At 43.1% G+C, this 12920-nt stretch overlaps 1 protein-coding gene across 1 annotated transcript; it reads left to right on the top strand.

Annotated features, from left to right (window-relative positions):
* The first annotated feature begins 535 nt into the window (after positions 1-535).
* Positions 536-12025, top strand: ism2b (isthmin 2b). The gene is made up of 6 exons (XM_079180125.1): positions 536-667; positions 4248-4499; positions 6316-6649; positions 8479-8616; positions 8744-8812; positions 11178-12025. Exons 1-6 carry the CDS (start codon positions 557-559, stop codon positions 11693-11695), a joined length of 1422 nt encoding a protein of 473 aa, XP_079036251.1. The 5' UTR covers positions 536-556; the 3' UTR covers positions 11696-12025.
* Positions 12026-12920: the final 895 nt, after the last annotated feature.

Below are 12920 nucleotides of genomic sequence, written 5' to 3'. Positions count from 1 at the left end.
GCACACAGAAACACACACGCATCCACTCGAACTCGTGGATGAACTTCAGCTGGATAATGGATTAACGCAGCAGACAGATAGCAAAAACGAACAGCATACTATTAACTCCAGATGTCAATGTATTGGAAGAAAACACCCACCCACGACGGAATGACTCACAGTTTGAAGTAGTTGAATAAGCGACCGTCGGTGCGGACGGAGAGATTCTGCGTGGGGTATTTAACTTCTTTCTGGTACTTAAAGCTCTTCCAACTGTGTTTTTATGGGGAAGAGAAGCGCTGAGCTCGACCCGCCGTACGGACTGACGGTTGCTGCGCGAGGCGCTGGTACCAGATATGGATAGCGCGCGGGATACCTCTGGGCGCTGCTGCGCATCTTCATAAAGTGCGACACTTCGAGACTGACGAAGCCGAAAACTTAATTTGTCCTGAGTCCAGGTTGCTGACAAACGGAGGACCAGGTGGACTCAACCAACACACTCATTTAGGGAGAACAGTTTGAGAGAAATCTCCAAAGAACTTTACACATCCTCACAGGAAGCGTAGAAGTAGAGAACATGTGTCAAGAGGTCGCGAGGAGATGCCCCGCGCTGCTGCTGGCTGTGTCGCTGCTCCTCCTGGGTTCGGGGACCGGGTTTCCGACCAGACTCAAGAACGCTGCTCATAAGGTACGGTTCACATATTGGTTCAATGTCGGCTTTTTTAAAAAGTTTAGCAAGTTGCAGCAACAAGTTTTGTAAAAGCTGCAAAGTCTTAAAATCACACCTGCCGCCAAAGAAAACCATTTTTTCTCAAATACTTGGCTAAAGTTAGCTTGGTGGAGCATCTTTGCTAACTGTTGTAAAATGTCGACAGTCAGTAATTTTGTGGTCAGCTTTATTGCTTAATATCATCTTTATTAATGTCCTACTTTTTATTTCAATGCTTTGGTAACATTGTTTTTTAGTTTTTTTACTTTCATGCCAATAAAGTCACCAAATTATACAAATATCACAAAACTAAAATCATCTAAAATTATGATGTGTTTGAAAATAAACAGAATTGCCATACTAATATTGAATAATGTCATTAAGTATTGGGTACGACACACTCTATAATCAGGAATCATATTTGAAAAATATTACGAGTTATTAATTTGTTATTTCCAGCACATTCTATGTTTATTTGCTCGTCTTTTTTATAAAAAATTGAATGTCATAGAAAAGAAGTGGACCTTCTGTTTCCATCACATGATTGAATGAATGAAGTGATCTGGTCCACGCTGGGCTGTGTGTGCTGTGTCTATGGGAATGTTGATGTTACACACAGACATATTTGGATATCAAAGCCTTTTAGTGTGTGTTTGGGTCATAGTTCAGCTTTTGCCTTTGAACTCCTTGTGTGGCCTCCCATAGATTCCCTATTGGGACTCTCTCATCATCTGTCTGACTGATGTCAAAGCAGAACTAGGGAGGGAGGAGGAGAAGGAAACGATTAGTGAGAAGAAGAAGAAATCTCCCTGTGGCTGTGTGACTGTGTGGCTGTTCATTTCATCCACCAAAAGGCTGCCGTTGGTGACTCTGTGCCCTTGCCTGTGACCTGCTGTAAGCGTTGGATGGAGAGGAGAGATTAGCAGAGGAAGAGAGGAGGAGGAGGGGAGGTGCCCAGTAACGAGATGCTTATGTAACCAGAATAAGGCGAGCCTTCGGCGTCTCTCACACTGGTGCTCGGGTCAAGTGTCATTCATCTGATTGTTTACATTGGCTCTTTTTTGTGTTAATGTGGAATTTCCTGTTTTTGGTTTTACCCCCATCCCTCAGCGAAGAAGAAAAGGAGGGGGGGGGGGAGGGGGGGGGGTTGTGTTGAAGTGGCCTCTTTTCTAAATCTCTGGACCTGTTTGCCCTGACTGTTTTGTACCCCCACTTTCCACCCCGACCTCCACAACCTCACTCTGATTCCACCAGGCATGCATTTGTTGTCCCGTTTCCATTTGCTAAAGATGGCGATCAAAGAGCGTGCATAGTTTATTGTTCTTGGGTAATGGTTTGGAAACAGCCAAGTGCAGAGGCCTTTGATATCTGCGGGCACATAAATCAGGGCTGCCACACCGCCCCCCACCGGATTCCATCGCTGCTCCTCACCTCGGCCCCTGCTGCCCCATCCCGCCTCCCTGACCTGAATGTGTGTCACCATCAGCAGTAGCTATGACAGTAGCTCAAAATGGATCCAGCCTTTACAGTTTAGTAAGAGGAGGACACAGTGCATGCAATTAATGTTTGTCTAAGTGAGAAGCAGCCTCCAGACCAGACTGAGGTCCCCCACTGCATCCAGATAGTCTCACTCTTAAACACACTGCATGCCATCAACCGTCGGCCTTTGATCAGAAGCGCCCCACTACAGAGAGGAGGAGAACAGGATCAGAGAGAACGAGGGGGAGGAAGAGAGGAGGAGAGTGATATACAGGGCGAAAGAATACAGGATCCAGATGTGTAACAAGACGCGATGAGGAGGGTGTGAAAGTATGTGATTCTGGACCCTCTGTGTCTGTGGGTGTGGAGGTGGAGTAGCATGTGTGTGAATTGGTGTGTAATGTGAATATTGTCACTGCTGGTCAGATTTGACAGCGATGCACTCATGCTGCTAATAACAGGCCAGTGACACGGTCAAATGGAGCATGATTTCATTCTTCTATAACATCTGATATGAGACACCAGATGTTCGGGTTTTTAATGCTTGCATTCTTATAACATAAGCAATGCACAAAGAGTTGGCTTTTTAAGCAAGCCATGTTATTTAAAGAAATAAACACTAACCAAATAATGACCTCTATGCAACATTTGTTTAATTATTGATTAATCTGATGATTCATTGATATATCATTTAACCTAGTGCATAAAATGTCAGGCAATAATAAAAAATGTCCATTCCAGTTTCCCAGAGTCCAAGCTGACGTCTTCAAATGTCTTGTTTTGTCTGACAGTCCAATACACAAAGATACTCCTTTTACAATGACATTAATCAGAGAAAATCAACACATTTTCACAATGAGAGGCTTCATCTCTAGATCTTTTGTCATGTTTGCTTGAAAAATGACTTGAAGGATAAATTTTCTGTCCATCAGTTAATGGATTAATGGCTTCAGCTCTACTAACATTATATCCAGGGCTGAAGAATATCCAGTGGCTAGAATTACAGAGACAAAGTCTGAACATGCTACCTGTCATCACCAGTTTACAGATATCTGGGGAGGGGGCCAACTTCTCTTCATCCATCATTTATCATGCTTGACGGGCTTCTCCTCTAAACAGGCACATGCTTGAGTTTGACCGACCACATAACCTCTTTATGGGACAATCACAGGCCGTCAGTGAAAAGTACGCCCTGTTCTAGAGGCCATAAGTATAAATCATCAACCTTTGGGTCATTGATTTAGACAACTCTTCTCCTCTTTAGGCCTCCAACTGCAACTGGTTTGTTCTGAGCAGACCACAAACTGGCTCATGTCAAAACTCAAGGTCCAGTCCAATCCTGTGTTTTAGCCAATTTAGCATATTCAGGAAGATATAGACAGACCAGGGTTCATTACAGGCATAGCTTTTGTTTTTTTACCAGTATCAGGTATGAAATAGAAATGCGTCTTATTATGAAACAGACACATGCACACTGGAGAATGAAACCAAAGTAAGATCCATTTTCAGTGACTATAGTCCAGATACAGTACACAGATCTACGATTCCCCGCCGTTATAATGTCACCATTAATCCCCATACATCTCAGAGATCAACATTTCTTCCTGCTGGGCTCAGTAACTGGAAAACCTGGAAGGTCAAATGAAGTGGCGGCCATAGTGGCGGCAGCACAGCAGGTTCAGACACGCTCGCAGCAGCCCAGGGGTCCCACGCCTCCCAGGCCCTCTCATTAAAGCTAAAAGAGGAGCTCTCTGGCACAGGCCCCTCTTTGTCCACAGCCTGGATGCCATGACTGTTGTGGGAAAAAAAGAAAAGAATGAAACGAACGAAGGCTGGTTGGTCACTTGGCTGGTTAGTTGGATGCCTCGGGGGCTCTGTGGAATTACTGACCAAGCTACAATGTGGTAGATGGTTTAAAGGTTTATTCCTGGAGACAGAGCACTAATTGTTTTTTCATCAATGAGTCACTATAAATGATAGGTCTTTATTTGTATCATTAGCCCTGATGTAGCCACTGGCTTGTGTTATTGTTTCTGGTCCAGATAAAGTCTTCATCTTGTGTCTCTACTTGTTCTTTCAGGCTCATGGCCACCCGATTCACAGCGGTGGGATCCAATATGTGCCTGAGGCTTTGGAGCAGCAGAACCAAGTCCAGAGTCTCCTGTCTGAGCCCCACAGCCACCAGAGGAGGTGGTCCCACCCCCAGCACCGCTCCGTTGGTGTTCTTCCACAGCCCGAGCCTGAGGAGGAGACCAAACCCTTCATCCTGGACCTCAAGAACTTTCCAGACCTGGCCAATGCTGACATCAACTCACAGAACCCCAACATACAGGTGAGTCTCAGACAGGCTTGTATGTGAAACAAGTGCAGTGCCCGTTCGGGACATGCCCGTTTGGAACAAGGCGTATTGCATGGCCCTGAGAAGGGCTCATCGCAGGGCTTTTGAGAGCCGCTCTTTGCTCCTTGACTCCAGGGAAGTGAAGAAGAGTTTGGTTGTAACGTTAGTGTATCCATCTTTCAGCGGCAACGTGAAATGTGAATGAGTGAATGAGTCAATAAAGGCCCGACGGCAGAGCCCTGAAGCCCTGCTGCACAACATTTATTAAAAGATAAAAAGATGATGGTTCTGGCTCAGACTAGAGATTTCTGTACCAAATAAAGTGACGATTAGCTCAAAATTTGTAGGAGGAGCAGCAAAAAAGCTCATTTGGACACAATTCAAAATGATGTAGACTTATGTACTGTAGACTCCTCTGGGCCCACAGAATCCAGGAGAAAATCATTTTGTTTTTGAGACTTATGGTTACAGGGGTGTATTGCTGGGGACTTCCCCACAAAGTGTGAAGTAGTAGATGCTCTATTGTTAGCCTTTTGTTGTGTTAAATGATCTATTTCCTTATTATTTCCTTAATGTGTAACAAAACAGTCTTTCAGTCTAAACTTAGTGACCCGGCTGCATATTATTTTGCTCTGTAGTCATAGGTGTGAGCCATTGAGTCCTCATCATCTTCTAAATTGACCCAAAAAGTTCAAAAGGATTTTCTGTGAAACTTATCTCAGGTCAGTGTGATCAGAATGTGGTTAGAGGGACATGAGGATGTCTACATCAAGTAGAGAAACCGATGAAATGCCTGATCACTTTTCATGTAGCAAACTCTGACTCAAAGATATATTCAACTAAGACAAATGAAAGCATTTCCAATCCTCATCCATCTTTCCTAACTGTGAAATTGATTTCACAACAGAACAAAACGATTTCCCCTGTAGTCTCCCTGTTGCCTGGTCTTCACATCAGCTGAAGTGGGCCCTTGGAAGTACTGTAACATTGAGGATGAGTCATATTGAGCTAATGAGAGGTAGTTATCCAGAATAAATGCTCATATTCCCTCCCTGAGCGGATCGTTTGGCTGGCTGAATACTCATGCTCACGTCTGGCTGGCTGATTTAGATCAGTGGGTTCGCTTGCTAAAAAACATCTCAGCCGATTTGAGTTGTAACTCAAAAGTATTGGAGGTACTTTTCGTTTTTTATGACACATTATGGCAAAATCACAGTCAACGCGGCTGTAAGAGCCAGAAGTGTATATATTAGTTAATTGGAATTTCAGGGCTTATTAATCATTTCATTTCTGAATTATGCTCATTGTGCAGGAACTAAAGATATGTAAATATATTGAAACGCATTTATGTTAATGATTGACACTCTTTTTGGTTGTGATTTAATGACGTCATTACGGCAGCCGGTGGAAATCCGAAGAGCTGCATTAGGCACGAGAGCATATCGTTTTTCTACCGTGTGACAGAGTATATTTGTTTGTGTATTTAATTAAGGCTTTGCAGCATAAAATAAAGACGAAAAGGAAAGAGTTAAACGATCTCCTGTCATTCGCGTAGGGAAATGAAGTCACTGTGTCTGCAGCTCATTTGCGGCTTAATAATGAACAACACCGACGGAACGCCACTACAGCGGCAATACTGGACAGTTCAATGGCTTGTTGTGTCATTGTCTTCTACTCACCGTTAATAAGTCATTTCTAAGTTTGGTTTGCTAGTTTAGACTAATAGGAGAGAGTTGTTAAGCAAATATTGATGCTGTCCAAGATCAGATCAGTGACACACATACTTCAGATTGATTCTATTTCTGCGTAGGTAACCATTGAGGTGGTGGACGACCCTCAGATGGAGGTAGAGATGGACCTTGCCAAGGAAAAAGACTGGCTACCTTCTTCTTCCTCCTCACCCTCCTCCACAGTGGATTGGCTCGGAGGCAAGAAGCTTTTCTGGCCTCTTTTTTGGAGTTACACCGACACCGATTCCAGCGAGGACAGCAACAGCCGGTCAGGCGTGGAGGAAACTGGCGAGGAAGAGGAGGAGGAGGATTACTCCCTGGATTATGGTAGTGAAGAGCCATTACCCAGCGGAGTGGGCGGAGACTGGGATACACGTTGGAACGAAGGCTGGGATCCAATGCAGAGCTACTATGGTAAGGTTTGCCAAGTGGTACACTGGCTGTCTGCTAGTACAGCCACACAGCTCTTTTAGATATGACTTCATCACAATGATTATGGCTTTTAGAAAAGGACCAAAATGTATCCTGTGAGTTTTACCAAAGAAGGGGAATGCAAAAGGGGAAAGTATGGAAATACAGTTACTGAATTTATCATATGAAAAAAGAGATGGAAATATCTGGAAGGAGAGAAAGAGAGACAGAGAAGTACAGAGTGGCTCAGGAAGGCTGCATGATAACTGTCTTCACAGTCAGAGAGAAGGAAACGATGCCAGCATGCGAGGCAGCATGAGCATTGGACCATCAGGACATTGTGGGTAATGCGTACTTTGAAGTGGACACTGGTCGTGCTGGGTAGAGGCCTGCCTTTTGAAGATAGGTCCGATGCGCTCGCTAATGGCAGCGTGAGGCCGCCACTGTTCCCTGGGACAAAACAGCCCTCTGCCTGTGGACAATTAGGGGGCAGATTTGGAACACAGAATGACAGGGGCCGTTCGGTCGGCCCTTTTCATCCTTCCCCGGGACCCCATGCCCCCCGCCCCCCCCCCCACCAGACCCTGGCGGCCCTAACTTTCTTCTGCGGCTCAGCCTTTAGAGCCAGTTCAAGAATTCCGGGGGGCTTTCAGGGCTCTGCATAACTTTTACAGCTCTTTTCACCCTCTTAATTCTGCCTTCCTCTGGTGGGAAAACATGTTGTGTCTCAGCCTGCACAGACCACTTATTCATTGGTAAAGATAGTAAATAATTAGGGAGAAAGAGAAAGGTGTACATAGTGAATGAAAGGGAGAGAAGAGGAAAAAGAGAAAGAAAAAGAACGGGCAAGGCCGTGTGTGATTCCTACTGTAGATCAGAGAGCAGTCATGGGCTCACCACAGCCGGAGGCTTTCATTCTTCAGAGATATTTCACATAAATACAAATCTGAACATCATCGGTCTATTTGTTTTCAAATGTTGTTGTTGCACTAACGTCTACTGTTGTGTTGTCATCTCAAAATGTGCTAGCAGGTGGCTAGTTTGGGCTGGTTTTTACTCTTTAAGCTTTCCCTTATCCATCATACCAATATATAGATTTTAACTGTTGTACATGTAGTCGAGCCAGCAAAAGGCAACAATGCCTATTAAGTGGTCACATCTAAAGACTCAGTGAACATAAATCAAGGATGTCTGCCTTGGCTCCTTCTGTAATTAAGACTCTCCTGAGACCTCATTCCCGTATGGCCACATGGCGAGTTGGCAGCGCCCACAAAGTCAAATTGGGTGCTCGCTACACCCAAGCTGGTATTTCTGCACCCACCTCGCCTTTAATCAAGAATGACTTGTTTTCAGTGTTATTAACACCACAAGGAAACATGGTGCAGAGGCGGACAGCCACAGCACAGCTTCTCTCTCTAATTTGACTGAGGCCTTCTTAAAAAGAATATGGGTTTGCATGGGAAAGGTTGGACCAGGAGAAAACTGTCATTCATATGGAATGAGACAGTCCAGCCCTGGATAAGACTGTTGAAGTACATACTGAGATCTCTTTAACACAAAACTGTAAGGTGTTTTGTTGTATGTGCTTTTTGAAATAGTTTCTTATTAGTTTGTTAAATACAGTACATCTCTTTATTGTAATCTGTGCCAGGAAGCATCATGTAGAGCTCCTGTAACTGTAAATTGAATTCCATGCTTTCATTGTGTATTCCTCTCATTATCTCTCTGATAGTTTTTGCAATATGTAAATGATATTATGCTTAGTAGAATCTCTTTGTTTTGCTTCAGTTTGTGGCACCGACAGTGTTTGTATTTTGTTTTTCTTTCCACAGAGAAGGAGACAGATGAGTGGACTCCCTGGTCTCCCTGTTCAGTGACATGTGGAAACGGTGAGAGGAAGAGGACTAAGTCCTGTGGCTACTCCTGCACTCTGACAGAAGCCTCCAAGTGTGACCTGGAGCCTTGTCCTGGTGAGAATATATTTCCCTTTCAATAGAGAAAAATAATAAACCAAAGCCAGAGTATTTACATATTTATATTCTACTTTCCCAGCTTTTTTGTTAATCTACAGCTGATGTATCACTCTTCTCTTTGTAGGTGATGTCAACACTGTGGTAGAGCCTTTCCCTTTTGAGATGGAGAATGGCACAGAGCCATTTGGTACAGGTGAGTTTTTCTAATGGGAAGTTCTCCATAGCATCTTTCATTAGCTTAAAGGGTCGCACCATATTTTAACCCATTAACTGCAAGCTGTTTATACTGTACAGTCCACAATTTACAATCAAAGCCAGTCAGATATATACTGTTGTTGTAGTTACCTCTTTGGCTAATGGATTATGGGGGTCACTAATAGGCGGACCGCGGATCCTGTTCCTCATGGACCTATAACCAATAGATAGTTGAGAATTATTACATTTTTACGGAGCGCTTCTATTTTAACAGGTGCAGCTTTTCCAGCCTTTACAGCACTCTTCAGCGGTCCAGAAAACATACCAACCAATTACATGCGTTGTAAATCACATCACGTAATGCTGCTCAGCCAATCACATATGGGTAGTCAGATAAGCATGTGATATACACACACAGGAGAGAGACGGGACAAGAGACCAATAGTCTGAGAAGTACGTGAGTCAGAGAAGTTATTTCACATGACGTTCTCCAAAAAGAGAAAAGTGGACAGCGAGACCAGAGCTTTTGACCAAGAATGGACAGACTATTATATGGACAGTTTAAAACCAGTATGTCTCATGTTCAGAGTGGTGATTATTAAAAGCAGTAATGTGAAGCGCCAAAGACAAAGAACAAATCTTTTGAGCAAACGTACCCACTCACAACCGAAATAAAGGCAAAGAAAATATACAATCTAAGAGCCTAATATGATCAGAATCCTAACACATGAATTCACTGACCAACAATGATTTAACAGTGGTGGGAACGAAAAGGAGCGTGTTTGAGTTATCAGCAAATATGAAAAACTAAATTATTGACATCAATAGAATTATTAATGTCAGTAAAATGTTTAATGATTATTAATAATAACGGGGCATCACCCTGAGAACAGGGACCAATAACCAAACTATAAACTAAGTCTCATAATTAGTATTCACTCACAATGTCAATAGTCAAAGTACTATTACACATTCAGAGTGAAAGTGAAGGTGTTGAGTACGAGCAACAGACCACATATCCAGCTATCATCACAATACACATGCACAAAGTAATCACAGACAGCTGCTCTTTAAAGTATAACAGAGTTCATTAGTTCCAATAATAATGATTGTTATGTTATGATAATAACAATAGTCAACTAATATCTAAAACTAACAACAAAACTATACATTTATGAGCACGCTATCTAGAATCAACAGACAATCTGTGTGAGCATGCATGTAGGTGTGTGTGTGGGGGGAAGAAGCGAGAAACTGCTCAGACAATGGTGTACGTAATCTAAAACGTGGCACGTCACGTGGGACTACAAGTGGAAGATAGATAGACTATCAAAATGGAGGGGTAGTTTCACTCGTGACCACACCTCGCGAGACCACAAAATGGTGCGAGACAATAGAGATCTCGTTATCTACACGTGTCTGAGGTAGTCAGCTCAACTATATGTGTGTGTGGGACACACACACACACACACACACACACACACACACACACACACACAGTAGAGGTCCCGCCTTGGCGTCCCAGGCCTCGTCCAATGAGAGCAGCACTGAGTTTTGGTCAACCGAAACTCAGGATTCACAGGATTCTTGGGGGGTTTGGTGTTTTATCAACCCAGATCAGGCTTTTGGCTAAACTAGCTGGCCTAAGTCCGATCCCTTTGTTTCAGAGCACATGGTTAGCCCCAACAACTGAGAGGAATAAAGCTGAAACAAGTGGTTTAATAACCACAGACAAAGTCAATGCACACACATATCATTTTAGAAGATGAGAAGAATATAATATCGTGGCTTTTTGGGTTGATCACTTCACACCTGAATGAAATTAATTTAAAACTGCAGGACAAAGACAATTCAGTTAAATACATTTTTCAAAAGCTTTCTGTTATGTATTTCATTTTTTTATCCAGTCCTTATTTTACTTGAAATGAGAAAATAACATGTATTTATTATTAGAGTATTTATTATTTATAATTCATCCAGTTCAATTTGAAATCTGACAATAAATATTGTTGAGATAACATTCAATTGAACTTTCTTTATTTCATCACTTTGTCAGTTGTTGACTACATACAGATGTTAATATAACTGCTTCAATATATATATGGAACTAAATGATAACGCCAGTTAGACATTATTGTGATGATCTGGACCTTTGCATGAGGAAATTCTCTCTAAATGGATTATGGTAACACGCCCCTGATATGCTGTCACAGGGGAATGTAGCACTAGTGTGGAGCAATGTAGCACTGTAACATAGATGTTTATAGATGCCAGATATTGGTTCCAAACTTGACTACTAAGTGGCCTCTGTTAGTGCGACCATGAACAACTGTAACAAACTATTGCTGTCCTCTTTCCAATAGATGTGGATAGCTGTGAGAAGTGGCTCAACTGTAAGAGCGAGTTCCTCCAGAGGTACCTCCACCAGATGTTGTCTGAGCTGCCCAGCTGCCCCTGCTCCTTCCCCTCTGAAGTGGCGTACACTGTGGTCAGTGTCTACGATGAGAATCACGGTCGACAGTTCCGCTGGCGTGACGCCAGCAGCCCCAAGGAGCGCCTGGACATCTACAAGCCGTCAGCGCGTAGCTGCATCCGCTCAGCACTTTCCGGCGACTCATCTACTCTCGCAGCGCAGCACTGTTGTTATGGTGATCGTGGCCGGCTGATCACGCGTGGGAAAGGTGCAGGAATGCCTAACCTGATCAGCACTGAGTTTTCACCTGAGCTGCACTTTAAAGTTGACGTGCTGCCTTGGATTCTCTGCAAGGGAGACTGGAGTCGCTTCCATGCTGTGCGGCCACCAAATAATGGATTGAGCTGCCCAGAAAACCCCCATGAAGACGTGTTCATGAATGAACTGGAAGAGGCCAGGGAGTACTGAGGGACCACAGCCAAAACTACCACTTCACTCAGAGAGTCAGAGGGGCCAATCCTAATTTGAGAGGAGACTGTCTTTTTTAAAAGTCATGAAATGTTACATCTGAACCATCACGCATTGACCGAGCACTGACGCAGAGGAAATGCACATTTGTGGTTAGGATGGTAAAGGGTGGCTGTCTCAAGTTAGGATTTGGCAGAGTGTCCTGATATCAGGCTCAACTGAAATGAACTGAATTACAAGAATGGAAAAAAATGCAGTGTTCTCCCATCGCTTGCCAACCTGTTTCACATCTGGCATAACAACAAGGTCTCTCTCTTTATATTCACACTCTCCTGGGTGCGTTAGCATGATGTCTACATACTGGCTTTTTGATGATGATTGACAATAGCAAATATGGTAAACATCCAGAGAATGCTTCTCGTAGGCTTTACATTACAAAACGAATAAATGTGGGATGGTTATATTGATGAAGCAAACACATGTATGGGAAGAGTCCAACAGAAGAATATCCCAATTATGCTGCTACAATATAAAATCCTTCAGGTTTTACAAAGGTATTAAGGTATTAACAAGACAACAGGACATCGGGAAACCCAAAAGATGCCACCTGCATTACCAGTAATGTACATTTCATCCATTCTTTTGGGACATAAAAAATGTAGTAATGTTAGAAGAATGAAAGATCTCACCCAGAGAGGTAAGCTCAAAGGATTAGAAACATTGTGCTGTCTGCTGAGAATTATGAGAATATCCCATTAGCATTAATGGTACTGGGACAGCACATTTGATTGAAAATGTTTTGTCACACAGATTGATTTCATATGTTTCCTCACATTTTAACAACCAGGAAGATATATGATCTGGGTGCCAAAGAGTTAAAAATCAGACTTGTGTAAATCCAGCTCCCAAATCTCTATGGTGCAAATGTAGGAAAGATTCTGTTCTACAGTGAGTGGATTGTGCTCATAGATCTCTACAATGTTCTCAGGGGGACTAACTGACCATGATAAGCACATGTGTTACATTACGTTACATTACAGTCATTTAGCAGACGCTTTTTTATCCAAAGCGACTTTCAATTCAGATTCTATCACATTCATACACCGTAGGCACAGCTACGGGAGCAATTTGTTCATTTACCTCGGCAGCCGAGCACTATTGGAAATAGTACAAAGTGTATTGGGAGGAAGAATATTAGAAGCGTATCGGATGTCTAATCCTGATT

Source organism: Pholis gunnellus, assembly GCF_910591455.1.
Source record: "Pholis gunnellus genome assembly, chromosome: 19".
NCBI classification, from domain to species: domain Eukaryota; kingdom Metazoa; phylum Chordata; class Actinopteri; order Perciformes; family Pholidae; genus Pholis; species Pholis gunnellus.
Note: the sequence above shows the minus strand (reverse complement) of the source record. Positions and strands in the feature narration are given on the sequence as shown.